Raw genomic sequence first — 18,772 nt, 5'->3', positions numbered from 1 at the left:
ACGGGGTGGGCTGCGCCGGGCCGCCCCCGGCGAGGCGAACACCGGGGGCCGCTACGGCTCAGGGCCGGTTTGCAACGGGATTGAAGGCGGCAGCGCCCACACCGCGGCGGCGGAGTGGGGAGGGCGCGGGGGGAGCCATGGGGCCGGCGTCGCCTGGAGAAATGCCGGAGGGACCGGTGTGGGAGCGTGTGAATGGAGTGTGTGTGTGTGCGTGTGTATGTGTGTGTGTGTGTGTGTGTGTGTGTGTGCGCGCCGAGGGGAGGGGTGGGAAGGGTTTGGAGAGGCGGCGGTGCCGCCTCGGGGCTTGGTACTGATGCTTCAATACAGATGCCTTACAGGAGAGCCGGGCTTATCAACCCGGGGCTGGAACACGGTCGCATTTTAAGTGACTGCAGGGATACATATTTTCCCATCCCCCTGCTGCCTCCTGCCTTCCAGCGGCTCACAGCTCACCGCCGCCGGGCTCTCCCGGGCTGGCTCTCCTGTTCCAGCGGGGCAGCTGTGACCCGGCTGCGGCAGCCGCGCAGCGCAGCCCCGCGGAAGGGGAGTGCCCGGGGCCGCTGGGCTCGGCGCTCACCCCGCTCCTTCGGGTCGGCCCTCTCGGCAGCGGCGCCCTTACCAACACCGCCACGTTTTGGGGATTATCTCACCGATAACGATCCGCCGCCTCCACTCCCCGGGCAGTCCCACATGCCGTCTGCCGGAGAAGGGTTAACGGGACGACTGCGGCTGCCTAGTGCCACCGCCGTCCACGGGCAGAGTGACACTGTCTTCCCGTGAAACCCAGATTGATTCGATGCGTGAATGCTCTGCGCGTTCCCGGTTCCCGGAGCGGGACTCCCGGTTGCCGTCTGGGCTGTTCGCTTCCCGCCCGAGCACCGGGTGCGGTGCACGGCGGCCACGGGAGCCGCCTCGCTGGAGCCCGCGGACCCGGGAAACGCTGGGGATGGCAGATGGGGGAGCAGCGAGCTTCGCCTGTAGCGCCTGGGGCTCTGAGCCGCAGGAGCTCGCCCTGCGCCCCCGAGACTCCCACGCCAGTGCCGGCTGGGACACGTGGGCGGACAGCGGCTTCCCTGGCGCGGGGAGTAGGAGGAGGAGAAGGAAGGGGCAGATGCGGCCCCAGCAGCGGTACTCACGGCGCCGGGAGGCTCGGGGGCAGCGCGGGGCTGCGGCGGCTCGGCTCCGTGGCACGCCGGGCATCTCCGGCGCTCCGAGGGGAGGCGGCTGGGCGGCGGCGGCGGGGCCGGGGCGGAGGCCGGCGGAGGCTCAGCCCAGCGGCCCCGCAGCAGCGCGGCGAGCGGGCAGCGGGCCCCGGGCCCGGCCAGCAGCGCCGCCAAGCACGAGGGGCAGAAGTGGGGCCCCGGCGCGTCTCGACGAGGCGCGGAGACGAAGCGCGGGCAGGGCCGGCGGGCGGGGAGCTGCGGCCGCAGGAAGGGACTGGAGAGCAGAGCTGACAGCGGGACGAGGGGCCTGGCAGGCCTCGGAGTCTGCAGCGTGCGGGGGAGATGTGGGAGTGGGGTGACGGGGCGGGAAGAGAGAGAGAGAGAGAGAGAGAGAGAAACACAAAGTGAGCATCACCCGGGGGGGGTGTGGGGGGGAAGCAGGGACTCTGCACAGCCCAGCAGAGCCCGTCCACCGAGGTGCTAATCCGAGGGGTGGAGGGGCAGCAACCTTGAACCCCCACCGCCTTCCTCCGCACGCCCTGCATGCACGCTCTGTCTTTTTAACTTTTCTGAGCCGGCCCTTTAGGTGAGGGCTAGAGGAGACCTCTCCTGCCCAGCCAGTGCTCTGGGGGTGGGGGCTGGCCATAGTGCCAGAGGAGCATGGGGAATATGTCGGCCACTTACTATTTACGCGAAAAGAGCATCTCCAAAAAAAATCCCCACCCAAAAAGCCAACCACAAACGACGGACGGAGCTGTGGCGGCGGCAGGCGGGCCAAGTGGCGGGGATGGGAGCGGAGCAGAGCCACGGCCGCCCGGCCCTGTCCAGGGTCCTGACCCTTCCCCTCCACCTCCCGCAGTGGCCGGGCAGCTCAGCGAGCCCGCCCCGCTCTGCAGGCGGCAGGGCAGCGTAACCTTACCCTTCTTTGCTGAGTGTCACTGTCCTGCGGAGCGGAACCCGCCTTGCTAGACCACGAGCCCTAGCTGAGTAGGAACTGACAGAAATCACCAGCGTGTGGGCTCTGCCTCTCTTTTTTTCTAGCAGTGATTTCTACCTCTTCCTGTTCAAGGCTTCATTTTTTCAATCAAGTTCCAGCCCTTCCCAAAACATCATCCCTATTTCTGGCCTACAACCAGACATCAAAGAGACAGGGAGGAACTGAAGCCTGCACAGTGTGAAAAAAGTCCTTCCCACAGTGATGGCACTGCCTTTGAAGGCCAAAGGCACTGCTACTTCAGTGGGATAACACGGCTATGGTGCCATTGATGCCAGGGAAAGGTGTTTGTTAGAGCTGAGACTAGCGGGGAAAGCTGCCATTCCAGCACAGAAGGAGAGTTTGCTGTTGCTTAGCAGCAGAGAGTTCCCCTAGATGTGTTTGGAGAGATGAACTAGGGTAGAAGCTGGATAATGTTCCCAGGAGAATAGAAAGATAGAAAGGTTTATTCCTGCCCCACAACCTCAGTATTTCACCATCCCAATGGCAAGGAGTTCTTCTGCAAATCTCTGCTCCTTTGGTCACGGCAGAAAGCACACAACTGGGATGTTAAATAGACTTCTGTGCTGAACCATAATTGCCAAGACCCAGAGAGGACCTATGGAGATATTACAGACTTGATAATTAGAATTAAATGATATTGCCTCACTGTCAGAGAAAAGGGAAGAAAGTCTCAGTATGTGTACCAAGGCAGTTGTTCATGTGGCCTAAGACCAAGCTCAAAATACCTGTTAACACTACTGGCCTTTGAATTCAGCTCTTAGTCTCTCTGCCAGGAAGGGCAGTCATTTAATTCAGACTGGTGAGTAAATGTGCCTCCTCTAAGACCTCTCTAGTCTATGGTCATAGGTGGCTTTCTAAATCTTAGCAGGAATGCTTGAACAAGTTCAAGTTTAAAATACTGGCATAGTGTAACTTCTTTGTGTGTGTTCTTGCTCCATCATCCTTTGCATTTCTCTCAGGAGAGTCACGACCTATTGTCCCTGCCCACGGTAGGGGGTTTGGAACAAGATGATCTTTAAGGTCTCTTCCAACTCAACCATTCTATGGTTGTAAATAACAACTAATTAAAGAAGTTTGGTTTTGTTTTTTTTTCCAAAATTAATGACACACAGTGATGGTGCATAGTGTTGTATAAAAATGTGGTACTTATGCTCCCTAGTATAAATCTTGTTAGATAAACAAATCCACCTAAGCTAACTGTCTTCCAGTGATTGGTGTTTGTAGGCTAATCTGTCTAGCTCTGTAGGCAGGTACATCTGCATCACTGTATGTCTACACAACCACCTAAATCCTGAAACAGCTAAGTTGTGTGGAGGCCTAATGTCCTTTCTCAAAGTGTTTTCTACCTGTTCTTGTTCAGGGCTTCGTTTCTTCAATCAAGGTCCAGCCCTTCTCAAAACATCATTCCTATCGGAGATATCGTCCTTTAATGTCCTAAGGTTGGTAACATAGTCAGCTTCTCCTTTCTCCCTGAATAATGGATGTGTGCAGATGTCCAGCTGTATAAGACAGAACTGCATAAACAAGTGCTTGGACTTCAGTGAAATGGGGTTTAAGGTTGAGGGAGCTGAGAGACACAGATTGAAACCCTCTCTCTCTCTAAAAGAATTTTGAACATGCATTTCTCATGTGCAAAAGAAAATTCCCTCAGTCATGAGAGTAGCTTGCTTTGCATGTGTGTGGCTGTGACCTTACTCTTGGTCCCCATGACCGCTCTGCTTTGTTCAGGTTAATTCAACTTCACTAGGACAGAAAGAAAGCAAAATGTGAACACCTTGACAATCTAGCTAGGCATGGGAGTATTTGACCTGGCTCTTTCTTCTGTTCCAAAAAATAGATTATGGAAAATTGATGTTTACATATGAGCTGTGTATTTAATAAAATTATCCCATATAGTGGCACCTTTGAGTGTAACATACTAGGTAAATAATAAATCAGGATTCGATTTCAATATTGATATTATCTACTATTATATCAGGTATCAGAAAACCCACCTCTACCACTTATCAGACTTTTCTGAATATTTCACAGTAGTCTACATAAGCTATTGATAAACTTTTAGGAAGTGGTCTGCAGTAGTTTTATTTAATTCTATGTCAGAAAGGAATGGTTTTATGTGAGGGTGTCCTTGCTATTTATATTTTATATTGTCCCTTTGTATGTTTCTTAGACTCCAGCCTCCTTCTTTCTGCCAACTTGTCCAGTTAATATATCTTCCTAATTTTGTCTCTGTGGAAGTGAAGAAACCTGTTATAGTTTTTATTTATTTTATTTTATTTTATTTTATTTTATTTTATTTTATTTTATTTTATTTTATATTTTACTGAAAATTTGTATGGCACCTTTTTAAAAAAAAATAAATTTGTTCTCATTGTTAAGAACATGTTATAAGAAAGGTAATACATATCTATATTTTAATAACATTGTATTCCAACATTCTTGCAGTCACACTTCAATGGGTGACATAATGCACATATTAGCTCTTTTTGGGCCTGTTTGGCTTTAACATGTTAGGGTAGATTGCTGGGCCTCATACCTGAACTTCTGCTCCTTGCCCAAGGAGAGGTCATACACATTTGTATGGCAGCTTATGGGTACTAGGCTATTTCAGTGTTTCATGTTCACTTAAATTGTTAAATAGAGAGTTTTTAGACTGTTGAATGGAGCTGATTCATAGTGAATTAGGGAGCAATTCAAACAGAGAGTAAGAAGCCATTTTTGACTTTTTTCTTGACATGAAAGTGCACTTGTTACAAATTATTTTGAAGATTGAGAGGCTTTTGTGGGAGAAGAGATATTTTCAGAAGGAGAATGAGTTTCCAGGGACTTAACTAAACTTCAATTTTATTTATATATCAGCAGTATTCTAGTATTTTCTTTATTTTATCCCTTGATAAAAGCTAAAATGTAAAAAGAAAAATAAAAGATACATTTAAATAACCATATTTTGAAGTGAACATAATACCAGTGATATTAGGGGAATCAGCTTTGTTGAACTTTTAAATATTTACATCTTTTCAACATCAGTTTCTTACAAGTGTAAGTAACTTTTCTTCATGGATCTATTAGTCATTGCTTTCAAATAGAAGACGTGTTGATGGGAGGCAGAATAAACCAAAGTCTTCAAACATGTAAGACCAACTATAGAGTAGCATGGTCCCACAGACCATTAACTAACTTGTCCTACATGCAGGGATGCTTTTTAGTACTTAATTTTTCATGTTAGTTCACCAGTAGAATTCATTTTGTGTAAGCCCAAGTGTGAAAGTCCCACTGTGAAGTTCTTCCCGATGCCATGTCATTCATAATGTCACAGGGTGTCTCTTAGCCTTTTGCTGGAGGATTAAGTTTCCTCAAGACTAGATGCTAAAACCTGTGATTGCATTACATTAGGACTAATGCTCAAAAATTATCACAGCAGTTAGACTTGGTTTAGATCTCTGTGCAGGCAGAATGTTTTTTAATTGGTGGCTCTGCTTAGAGCTTTGATAGTTATTTCAGCCCCATAAGGTTATTTTCTAGGGTAAAGTATTTTCTCAGAGTTGTCCAGTCCCATAGGCATGTTCTGCCAAAACTCTTAGCTTCAGTATTTGTATCAGTCAGTCTCTACTCCAAAGCTGCCCAAAGTCAGGGCACCGTGTCCACTCGCAATTCTGTTTCTTTTCCACTCCTACATATCACATATTTGTTACTTCTAAGGCAGAGGAAAACTTAAAGACAAGTAACATTTGAGATGGAATTAAATATAAGAAATAAGGATATGATTTCTAGTAATAGGACTGAATGCTGGATTTCAGAGCGTCAGAGTCAGCTCAGCGACGGTTCTACTCCCCCTTCTGGCCCCAGTCCAGCTGATGGGCGCAGACTCCGCGGGGTTTGTGAGCCCTCGGATGGAGCTCTGTGGTGCAACTCATGTGCTTAAAATCCTTGGTGACTCAGAGATTCTGGCAGATTGACAGACTACCCAGGAAGTCGGTGGCTTGGGCAAAGAAGGTCTAATTAGAAATTGCCATATGACACATACAGAAAATGAAATATTTGCTCAAGTGCGACTGTATTACGAAACTCTGTTTTTCATTTTATTTGTCATGTTTGGCAAATTGAAGCTTTACTATATTCTGTCTGACCATCTTACCTGATGAATTACAATAAATAAATAAAAAATATAATGCCAACAACATTTTTTTAAAAATCATGAGATTAACATCTTTAGTTCTATCCTCTGAGTTGGTGGCTTTTTTGTTTGTTTGTTTTGGGTTTTTGTTTGTTTTTTGTTTTGGTTTTTTTTTTGGTTGTTTGTTGGTTTTTTGTGTGTGTGTGTGTGCGTGTGTGTGGTTTTGTTTTGTTTTGTTGTTGGTTTGTGTTTGTTTTTTTTTCCCCCCAGAAACCTTTGAATTATTTGGAATCATTAAGAATACTTATAGGTTAGGCTTGATTCAAAAAGAAACATCTCTTCCATCACAAGAACTTTCCACTAGTGTATGTCCCGACGACATGAAAGACCCTGTACCAAATGTCTGGGCAAAATGTTGACCAGAACGAGATTAGCTTCTACATACAAAACTGTGAGTTTTCAAACGATGGAGGAAGCTGCTTGGTAACGCTCATGACAAGCTTCCAGAAGGTGTCGCTGTGCACCTATATTTTGAATGGGAAACCTCAATATTTAAGTATTACTGCCAAAGCACTATTCCTCCTTTTGCTATTAAGGCTTCTCTTCTCAATCGATAATGGAAATTAAAAGAACAATAGAGAAAAATATTCTTCTTTTTTTTTTTCATAATTAGAAAAGGAAAAATATCTTCATAATACCACTGTCACTCAAGAGGTACCTATCTAACCATGACCTGCCGAAATATTCCTGATATACTGTGGGTCATGCATAATCTGATTATTATGCAGGATCCTTACCACACGTGCTTGGTAAGTAATAAATACAGCTAAATTAAAGACAAAATAAAAACTGACATGACTGCACTTTTTATGTCTATAAAACAGTTAGTAGTTACATTCTAGAGCTGGTTCAGAAAAGAAGATTAACAGGGCAATTTGGAACCAGTGCTCCTGAACAGATCAAGATTTCAGAGTAGCTGAGTAGTTCAAAGTGAATCTGAAAGCCTGGTTGCACATTGTGGCTGCTGCACAGTAATATTCCAGCTTGACAAGATTCCTGAGGAAGACACTGTGATTTTTGCCATTAACTTCCATCAGGTTTTGGACCTTATAAAATATGGATGCATTCAGAAAATTATGCAGCCACGTTAAAAGACTGATGGGAGAAAACAGAGCTCTCTTATAGGACGTGGTGGAAAATATAAAAAGAGAAATGTACTAGAATTCCTCTAAAAAAGAAGAGCAAAAGAATAAAGAACTGGCAATCAAAGACTGCTAAAGAGTATGAGGTTAAAAGACAGTATCAGAAACAAGAATGCTGTAGGCTGATAGATGCTGTCATGAAGAGCAAACTCTGTATTTGTCTCATTGCAAACTAGATTGAGTTAGTGACCAGAAGTATTTATCCAGCATCTTAAAAAGGTATATGAATGATGATGAGAGGAAAAAGAACTGATTTGATAAGAATGACAGTTAGGAGAAGGTGTAAATATATTTTGGAAATGGGAAAACTTCAGGTGATATCTATGCCAGAGTACTGATTTATCAGTAGTACTGAACTCTTATCCCTGTCATGTAGATATCCCTGTGGAAGTGAATGGAAAGGCCTGAGGCTTTGTTGCAGAATTTCTCACTAATATTTCTTTCAGAGATGCCCTGTGTGATCTTGCCCATGTAGGAGTACCGGCCTGGATTAGAGTGACTGTGATTGCAGACAGCACAAATTACTGGCTGAATGTCATGTTTGCTTTAGGCTTAGAAGCAGATTTACAAATGGTATCAGTTCCCTTGACACCACAAATACTGAGTTACAACTTAAAGTCAGAGAGGATCTCAAGTAGACAAAAAAAACCCAAACAAAAAAAGGCTCAGACTTACTAAGCTTTTTGGGGAGGCACTTGATGTGTTCCTGTGAAACCGCGTTTCTCCTGTTTGATGCACAGAGAGATTGACACTCCTTTCTGCAGGCCAGGCTTTTCCTCTGGCCACTCCAGGCTGTCTATCATGTTTCTCTGCACTGCACTTTGCTGCAGATTCTAGAATTGTCCTGAGAGGGAGAACAGCACTCAGGATGCATAGAATTCTGGATATACCTATTTTTATGTCCCATTTTTATGCATCACTGTTCAAAACAACTCACTGACAGGCCACACTTGTGGTGGCTTCCCTCCCTTAAACTACTGCTTTGAAAGATCATGTCCTCCTCCTGGACAGACAAAACATCCCTTCCAACATCCTTTCTGCAGTTCATTTCAAACATACCACCTCACCAAACACAGAAAAGACAAAGTGAGACTGCAAGTCTCCTGTCTTCAATAGCCTGTACCTTTTTCTCTGACCTGTAACACCTGTAACTTATTTCTTCTGATTATTTGGAAAGGCTGGTAAGAAACCAGCCTTTTTTGTTTAAAGTGTGCCCATTTAGAAACCAGTGTGATACTTGAGAAATCATGGTAATTTTATGAGTCTGAAGCAATTTTATAGTCTGAGCATGCCATTGTTGTCCAGGTAAATCATTCAAGAAGATGCTATTCTTGTACTGAAATGAAGCACGTGCGTTTATCTGCATAGGGTCTGTATGAACAGAATAAATGCAGTGCAGTGAGGAAGACTAGTCTGTCATAAAAATAGCAACTATCTTTCAGAATCAAACATTTCAGTGAACATTAAGAAAGCCAGTTTTCAGAAATGTCCTTGGCATTTAAGGGCTGTGACTCACTTTGTCAGTCTTCTGACTGTAGAACTATTCTGTGCCAAACCATCCAGAAGACCTGGATGCAAACTGAAAAACACCCATATTCAATATAAATGTTATAGGTGTCCCATGTATTGACATACAGAATTTGGGGTAATGTAAATCAGTAAATGGAGCAAGAATTTGCAAATGAAAAAAACAGGACAAAGGGTCAGAGAGGAGCAACTCAGCTGCCCCTCCAGTGCATCTGTGCAAATCTGTGCACAAGTTCCAAGTACCAAAAAGCACAAAGGGTGTGAGTGCCAAAGCTTATTTGGGATACTAAACTCCAGGATGGGCAAGGAATCCCTAAAAGGAGATTCTCTTCCCCAAAGACATCTGTCTTGGAAGAATCCTTGTGTTTAAACAAATTAGTTTGGTAATAAAAAGAGAAAAGCACAGATTTTACAAAATCAAGCACTGCAGTGCAAGAAAATTAGTACTTTAAAATATTATAATCTGCCTACCTCTCATAATAAATGACAATTGTTATACAGTTCAAGAACTAATAATTTTTCCTATTTTGGTCTAAGTCTGACCCATTGTTTTTGCTCTTAACCTGATTACCCTCAAAGGAAACCGTGAAGTTGACAGAACAGTAAGAACTGTTTCCTTCTTTATGTAGTCCTAAAATAAATCACACAAGATGTCACAGAAAAAAATCACAGCTACTTCCTGAAATCAAGCTGTGTTCACAACTGGAACCAGATGCATAACAAAACAAAGTTGAGCCTTTCCCCTTTTTCTGTATGAATTCCTCAACATAGAACTGATATCTCTAGACTCCTGAAAATAATTTTCATCCTTCTTGAGAGAGTAATTAAGTGCTTGCAAGAGTGAAACAGGAAAAATGATGTGACATTTTGTAAGACAATCAGCTGCTGCTTGGCAGGCACCACTGGGCAGCTCCTGATTTATTGCAGCCTGTTCATACCTTTAACAGTTGACATGGCATTTTAGTTTGGATTTATTTTCAGAATGACACTAAAAGTATAATATTGAGGGCAATAGCCTCCTGACCTGTTTCCAACCACATCTGGTGGTAGAATGAATATCTGTTAAGTTAAAGATCTCAACATCTAATTTCCTGAAAGTTCCATTGGAATCAGTGTTAGAATAGGGAGGGGCTGTGGGAAAGGCCCAGCCTTCTCAGACACCCAGAACAGTCAATAGGCAGACACAGACCTGCTGTGAGCCAGGCTTCATCAGTTCCCCTGCTCACAGATCCTTGTCATTTCCCAAGCTTTACCCTTCAGCCCACCTTTTAGATGTGGCGATGGAAAAACAACATTCTGCCTGCCTCAGTTTAAAGTTTAAGAAGACAGATACAGTTACTTATATTGTACATTAATAAGGTGTTTTCATCCCACACGTGGCCTCTGTGCCATGAGGGTCTCTCCCTGGCATTTCCTGGCTTGGCAGGGCTTTGAGTTCAACCTGCTCTGAGAAGGATGCATCTAGCTGTCACCTAGCAACATGGAGGTGGATTTTGAAATTAAGATATTTGTGATAGGATATTCTGATCCTTTTTTGCACCTTTCTTTTGATTGGATAAAACTGACTTAGGAAAATGATGCAAATAAATGAGAGTAATGTTATTGCACAGAAGGGATCATCAAAATGTAGGACTGAGTAAGCATTAAAAGGCTTGAAAGAAATACTGCTTTTCCCTTAAAGTCTTTGAAATGTTTGTGGAAATAAATTACTGTGAAAAAGCATATGTGGAATTAATGATTCTTGTGTTTTTGCACCACTCATGTAAAATGCATATCAGGTAGCATGCATTGTGTACAAATTGGCAAGGAGAAGGAGAAAATTAATCTTCGTGCTCACTACATATACAGCAAGGAGTAATGAATTTAAACAGCAGGCAAGGATATTTGAGTTGATCCTAGCAGCAAAGGTCAGATGATACTTTCAAACTCCCACCCAGAACCACCTTTGATTACCATAGTCCACAGAACTGTTTAGGTTCAAAGAGACTTTGAAGATCATCTATTTCTAACCACTTTACCATGGGCAGGGACACCTTCCACTAGACCAGGTTGCTCAGAGCTCCATCCAGCCTGGCCTTAAACACTTCCAGGGATGGGGCATCCACAGCTTCTCCGGGCAACATGTTGCAGTGCCTCACCACCTACACAGTAAAGAATTTCTTCCTCATATCTTATCTAAACCTACCATCTTTCAGATTAAGGCCATTCCTCCTTGTCCTATCAATACATGCCCTTCAAAAAGTCCCTCTCCAGCTCTCTTGTTTGCCCTGGAATTCTGGACTAAGGTCTCCCAGAAGCCTTCTCTTCTCAGGGCTGAACAACCTCCATTCTCTTAGCCTGTCTTTACAGGAGAGCTGTTCCAGCCCTCTGATTACCATGATAGTGCACCCCAGATCATTTTCCTGGTCACTGGAAGGATTTGCTAATTAGAGTGGACTTGCTGACACCTGCAACTTATTCTGTGTAGTGGAAATAAAGCAGAGTGTAATGGGAACTCTGTGCTCAGGTGGTCTCTAACATATCATGGTATCTAGGCAAAACCACAAGTCAGAGCAATACCAACTGTATTATGTTGGGCTGGTGATGCAAAAAGGTACATAATTTTAATTTTGTATTTTACTGGAAATCATTTACTTTCATCATTCTGGCTGTGAGAAACATATTATGGAATAAAGGTAAATTCTTTCTGACTGCCAGACACCCAAACTAGATGCCTTTTTAAGAAAGTCTCCATCATCTTCCAGAGAAGATGGAGTGTCCTTTATCTAAACTGTTAATTCTTGCTGCTGAAAGGGTATCCAAAATTAATATCTTTGTAAATCTGAATATCTTAAATGAGTTGATTTAGATTTAGGCTGAATAGCCTATTTATTAACCAGTATGACATTTTGTTCCACTTAAAGAAGGTCATTGTATATTATAAAAACCAATCTCTGTAATTCAGGTCAGTATAGGATTGTTTCACTGAAAAATTTCCAGAACTAGTGTAGAAACAGTTTGCCTTTTGATTTTCATATTCACTAAATTCTTTCTGACAGTAACATCCTAATCAGCCCAGGAATCTGCATTTTTTCTATTTCAAAGGTACACACCTGAAAAGGAAGCCTTAGGACTAATTCAACAGTAAAATATGTAAATCACTAAATTGGAAAACCACATGATTGCAAATTAGTACAAATTATCTCTGAGGACTAGAAAATTTGCACACCATTAATATGCAAGTAATCCACCCATTAATGTGTAGTACATTATTATTTTGACAACTTTTACAAAAGAATGCCCTCTGATTGCTGTCTACATGCTATTATTGGCTCATTGACAATGCTGAGCAATACAGCCAGCTATTTTCTGAACAGTTTTTCTGGATGCAAAAAAAATTTTTTATGAATTAAAAATATTATTATAGCATATAATTACAGAACAGTTTAAAAAGAAAGACTTTGAAGAGCTCTTTGTTTTGCAGAATAGCTGAGACTGGCTGGGGCCTCTGCCTCCTGTTCCTCATGTTTGAAGACCTCTGAAGATGGAGACTTCAGAACCTCTTTGGGCAACCTGTCCCACTGTTCCACCACCCCATCATGAAAAAGCACACAACTTTTTCTGTCTGATAGTATAATTCCTGCATAAGCCACATTCATCTGTTCTTACTTTCATGCATAATGCTAAACATTAAAACATACAGTTTTAAAAGGAGTTACATTTAAAGGTTTGAGCTATCCATAGTACACTATGGATATTCAGAGGAAATATGAGAAGAAAACTCCAAACCCAACATGAAGGGTCTCTGCACCACCTACTAGGAAGAAAAATAACTTTATCCCATCTGAAACCAAGATAACACTGCAGGTCTCAAAAGGATTTATACAGTCTGTAAAAATGTGCAGGAGTAGCCCTTTCTTAACTAGTGAAAACATTTCAGGGACAGGACATATCCTTGTTATAAAGGATACATGTCAAGAAATAAAAAATTAACTACCACAGAAGAGCACAGAGAGAGAATGTTCTCCAGTTTGTCCTAGAAAAAATTTTGCTTACCTTTAAAACTAAGTGCATATGATTTTATTTTATCTTGATCTATACCTATTTAGCAAAAAACCCACTCTTTACCAAAAAGTATACTGTATCACCAAAGAAGCTGTCAATAGTTGCTCATAATTTGGTGATCCTAAATGCTCGGTAATACTGCTAATTTCTTTCCCAGAATTCTGTCTCCCTTTAAAGCATTGCTCTTGCATAAAACAGAGCATCAAACATCTCAAATTTTACATCTGCTATGTAAGAATAACTATTTTTGTCATAGACAAAGAATGCTAGCTGCCAAGTGATTCAATCCATACCCATACAGTTTCCATCCCCTGCCCATCTCAAACATAAGAATTAGATAAAATGTGACTGTTGAACTATGTTTCAGCTATTTATGCACAACACCTGCTCAAAAGAACAGAAGGAATGTGCTCTTGGTATAAGTTACTGCTTGGTATGTTCATAACACCCTATGACACAATCACAAGCTTTCAGACATACAAATGTTATCGTGACTAAGTATGAAAAATAAGCTTCACTCCTGACATAAAAATGTACCTAGTAGGGATTATATTGCCTAAAGAGGGTGAGTATATTTATATAATATCTATATTATATTAATATAATTATATATTACTAATATCAGAATTGTTTCCTACTCTCATAAAAGAGAAAGACAATATCTGACTTCAGAGGGACTGTCAAGAGTAATAGCAACTAATGACTGATAGCACTTGCTACCTGAGGGTACTAGAATACTTGGCAAGGCAGTGCAATCATTCAACTAGCATGTCTGGCTTTGAAAATAACATCTTTTATGATTTTTGAGCTTTCTGGAGTTGTTTGTGAATGGATTCCTCTTTTATCAAAGAAATCATGTGACCAAGCTGTGTATGGTCATGAGTAACTTCCACATTACAAGCAGTTCACAGAATAATGTTTGACATCTCCAGACCCAAAGGGCTCTTCCTGCAGACCTGAGATTAGCTAGGTGAAGGAAAAAGGATGCCATACTTCCCTTGGGCTGCTCCTTCAGACAGCATGCTCGTGGCCATTTCCATTTCTGCCTGGCCTCCCACACAGAATTGGACTTGGCAAGAAGAAAGGCCATGCTGGTATAACCAGGGTATCACTATGTCTCAGCCTACAGGTTATTGTTTAAGGAGGCTTAATACTTGCTCTCTACCTCTCCTTGGCACACACTTTCTCACTTACCACTACGCTTTTCTTCACCTCTCTTCTCCATGCCCTTACAAATGAGGCAAATGTCAACAGCAGCTGGAAAGGACTCTGCTTGAATCCCCAGCAAGAACAGGGCTGCTCCCTCAGAGTAGGTGAGCTGGAAGCAAGGAGATCCCACATCCCATACCACAGTACTTGAGCAAGGTAAACTGCACAGACACAGGGACAATCCAAGAAACATCCAGACCATAAGACAGTGTCATAGCAAGGTGGAAGTCAGCTCCTCAGATCAACCACCAGGCAAGCCCACACTGACAGGAAACAGCCAAGATCAAGCCAGAAAGTCAGCCCAGGGTGGGGGTTAAGGGCTCAACCAGGTGGCTCCACCACATGGCTGTCACTTGACTGGAGATGATCACTTCAGAACAGCTCAGGGGAACAGGCCCTCAGGGCTAAACTTAAATAGAGCTGCTGGGTCCACCGGTGAGGGTGGAGACTCCAGCTGAGGCTGGTCAGGGCCATTAACATTTGTGAGTGCCCTCAGAGCCCTGACACTGCTGTCCACCTGCACTTGCCCAGTCACTTATTGTCTGTAGGTGTATTGTTCATGTAACCCCCAAAAAATCTGGAGATTCTAGGCTTAGAAATCATAATTATGTTATAGAAGTGAAACAGGTTCTCTCCAGGTGTAATCTGGACATGAACTAAAATGTAGTACTCCTGTGGAGAAAATTATAGAATCATAGAATCATAGAATCAGCCGGGTTGGAAGGGACCTACGAGATCATCAAGTCCAACCCTTGATCCACTACCGCTGCGGTTTCTAGACCATGGCACTGAGTGCCACATCTTGTCTTAAAAACCTCTAGGGATGGAGAATCCACCACTTCTCTGGGTAGCCCATTCCAATGTCTGATTACCCTCTCTGTAAAGAAATTCTTTCTAATATCTAACCTAAACCTCCCCTGGTACAGCTTAAGACCATGCCCTCTTGTCTTGCTGATAGCTGCCTGGGAATTCTCATCGTCTTCTGAGGAAGCGATAGCAATGAGCTCTGTGGAACAGGACTTTCGCCAAATTTTGTCAATAAGAAAAAGCTGTGATGTGTTTGAAACCTTGCACTACCTCCTTGTGCTATGTAATTTTTCTGGGGTGTTTATTTTGTTAACTTGCATAAAGCTTATTGGGAGTACACAAGAATGTGTCCATGTTCGCTCTGGGTTAAGAAAATTCTTGCATCTTTGTGTTGAGACTGGTAAAAAGAGTTTATTCCATTTTGCTTTTTAACACTTCTACAAATCAAGATGCAAACGTGTCAGAGGGAAAGGCTTTTTAAGCAATGCAAATGGAGATTAGAAACAAGCAACTCCTTCAGCTAATGTAAATGTCACAAAGAGTATTTAAAAGGCCTTTAAGCTCTGCCTACCACCTTTCAAAAACATTTCTTTGGTAATTCAGTTTCTTTTTGAAAGTGTATTCAAGAATAAATAAATCTAATTCAAGTGTACTGCTATTTTTTTTAAGAATAATCTATTTAATATTTTGACTTTTATGCTCTTCAGCATGTTGAATTAAATGCCAACTTGCTCTCAGAAGCAGCCACCACTCACATTCAGAAGCATCAAATTAAAAATCTCATCTAAAGTGAAAGGGAACATGGGAATTAATGAGAACTGTGGAATCAGTCCAATCAAGGACACTGCCAGTCACACAGATTTCAAGTCTAGGAACAGTCTGTCTATAGTAACCAGCATCACATATAGAAATTTTGTACCAGAAAGAATCTGAACTTTCTGTATACTTTAATGCCACAAGGAATTAAAAAAAAAAAAAAGTAAGTTTTAACATGATCTCTTCTATTCTGGAAGTGTAAGTGACAACCCAGTCTTACAAACTTCAAGTTGGTTTCCTAAATACTACTAGGAAATCATGTAAACCTTAGAGCCATGGTTCCCTATCAGGAAAAGAGAAAGGCATTTCTTTCCTATGTTAAGTAAAGCTTGCCATTTATTTTAGTTCCCTAGCCTTAGGGCTGTACACATTTCTAGATGGGTAAGTTTTCTAACTTCCTATCACTTACCCAATCCTTGTAGACTCATTAACTACTAGTAACATTGCTTATGTTACATATATGAAAGGATCATTTGCTGATATGGTTTATGAAGTTTTTGAAATGTGTTTCCCCCAGGCATGCAGCCTCACACACGAGCTTCCATGTGACAGCAGCTTCAACTCACCTGAGCTCAAGAAATGGCTATAGAGCATCTCCTGGGTAGTCTCTGCAGACTGCCCCTGCTTCCAGAGATGAGAGCCACATCAGCAGAGCTGCAGCACTTATAAACAAAAGCACTGAACAAAGCAAATGGGACAGCCAGCCAGCAGAAAGGAAGCTGGCAGCACTGCTGTTAAAGGAACCGCGGACAGTAGGTGGCTCTGAACCTTTCAATGGCATTTAGATACCTCTGTAGATAAATCCCTTTGCAGATCAGAGAAGTAATAAGTTGTCCTCTGTGAGGTCCCTGACTCAGTCCTGTGCACCATGTTCTCAGAGACTCAGTGACAAACTACAATTTCAGGCAACATCCATAAAACTAATCCCCAAGCTGAAGGGAACAACTAACCTGAGATGAATTAAAGGATGGGTAAAACAGAAATGTCTGGGAACACGAGCTGTCAAGAACTCAATATATGGATTTCAGAAAGGATTAAATTCAGGAGCCATTGTACCTGTGAAAAAAAATCCCTTTGCCTTCAAGAGGGCCAAGAAGTCCCCCGGCTCTCGTGCTAAATGGACAGATAATGAGACAGATGACATGAAATTTTAAAAGGAGTGTACTTTGTTCATTAGCAGAAACAGTTTCCCAATGCAGCAAAGCAGATTGAGCATTTCCTCTCAGCAAAAGCAATGAAAGTTATTTAGGATGAGTGCATTCCTATAATTCAAATGAAATGGCCTTGTGGAAATGGGCATGCATTGGCTAAGGAGATGGGATGGAGAAGTCAATTCTAGCTTTAACTTGAATCTCTGTAGGGCAGATGTGGAATGGAGAATGGCTTCTTTCCCTGTCTTGCCTTTCATCAACCCTGCCAACAACCTCAACTGCCTGCCTTAGCCCCTCTCTACTGGTTTTAAGTCCGAAAAAATGCCAAAATTAGAGTGTTTCCAAGAATGCAGGACTTCGCTGTCACATTCTCTTCCCTATCATGCACCAGGGTGCACTACTTCTGCACCAAAGCTTTAATAAGATACAGTTTCTTGCACCTGTCTCCCTTGCTATGCTGAGCTACAGAAGAGCTTGCTTCTCACCTTAAATAATAACAGCTCAGCCCTCAGGCGGCTTTCAGGCTTTTGACAAAATCTAGAGGATACATGACTGTTGTTTTTAATTAAGGAAAACAGTTCAGCTCTATATGCTCACTGAAGGGGATTTACTGTAACACCCTAATAGATTTTAGTATTATGCTGTGTTTGATTTCTTTGGCATATCTCCTTTTGTTAACTACCAATAAAAATCAACTGACATAGCATCATTAAAGAATGCAGACCTCTTCAGTGTCTAAACACCATGAAGCAACATATTTTCCCTCACCATATTTTCCCTCCCTTTTAACAACAGATTAGCTCCACAAAGTATTAATCATTTTTATGAGTTAGATGGATATGTTTAAAATGTTCTTTGAAAGCAGACACTTAACAGGAAGGTGGATCACCACCTCATTTTTCACTGTGGTTGGGACACACTGAGGAACAGAGTGCAGAAGACAAGGCTCAGGAATAAAGGAAAACGACATGAATGTCCTGGTGATAAACAATCTATGGCTGTTATTCATGATGTTAACATTTTCTTTCTCCTTCTTTCCAGATTATACCACTTCACCCCCTCCTTCAGGACATTTGGGTAACCCTGCATTTTTTTCTTACCTTGAAAATCCATTGTGCTGCTTTAATCTCCATTTCTTCTTCATTTTGTAGGGTCTCCTTTGCTTGACAGTTGTCTGCATGATAGCTGTGAGTCCTGAAGTAGAGCAAAACTTGCCTCCACATCAAGAAATAAAAAGGCTGTTCCTGAATCAAATTTTTCAGTGATCTTCTTGGAGAAGCACCACTTTTATTTAATGATGAAACTAAACCAAATCCCAGACATCGGGCTGAATGACAACAACATAAAGATTGCTCGTCCTTACACTGATGGACAAATGTCAGGGCCTCTTGCAGCTTGCCAGTTCTTCCTGCAGCCTCCACAGCTCTGGAGACAAACAGGATTATCTGCCCTCAGATATCTGCAGTGTCTCATCGCCTCAGCATGTGCCAGCTTAGAGATTAGATTTACAACTTTGTAGGTTTTAGTAAGTTGAAAAGGGGAAAGACAGGCACATGGCAGTGGAATACATGCCAGAGAAACAAGCTGTAATAATCGTGAGACACATTTTGTCACCTCAGAGTGAATGTATTTAATTTACAACTTGCAGGAAGAAGCAACTCAGCACACATACTCATACTCTGCAGGAGGCACCAAGAGGAGATGTCTGTTTTAGGACAGTGGCACCTGTCAATCTCATTTTT

The 18,772-nt window shown here is 42.6% G+C and overlaps 1 protein-coding gene across 3 annotated transcripts in view; it reads right to left on the bottom strand.

The window, feature by feature from the left end:
- Nucleotides 1-18,381, bottom strand: part of RGS20 (regulator of G protein signaling 20) — a 39,004-nt gene extending 20,623 nt beyond the window's left edge. The window contains exon 1 of one of the 3 annotated variants that reach the window (XM_051772291.1): nt 18,131-18,381. In XM_051772291.1, the coding sequence (XP_051628251.1) occupies nt 18,131-18,253 (123 nt within the window). In that variant the 5' untranslated portion in view covers nt 18,254-18,381. Of the gene's footprint in view, nt 1-650; nt 845-1,136; nt 1,285-18,130 lie in introns of those variants that run through there. The other 2 variants (XM_051772310.1, XM_051772300.1) reach the window with 2 other exon arrangements.
- Nucleotides 18,382-18,772: the final 391 nt, after the last annotated feature.

Source organism: Manacus candei, unplaced genomic scaffold (genome assembly GCF_025592945.1).
Source record: "Manacus candei isolate 608988 ecotype Guabito, Panama unplaced genomic scaffold, ASM2559294v1 h1tg000008l, whole genome shotgun sequence".
In the NCBI taxonomy this organism is placed as follows: Eukaryota; Metazoa; Chordata; class Aves; order Passeriformes; family Pipridae; genus Manacus; species Manacus candei.
The sequence above is the reverse complement of the archived record's forward strand: the minus strand, read 5'-3'. Positions and strand labels throughout refer to the sequence as shown.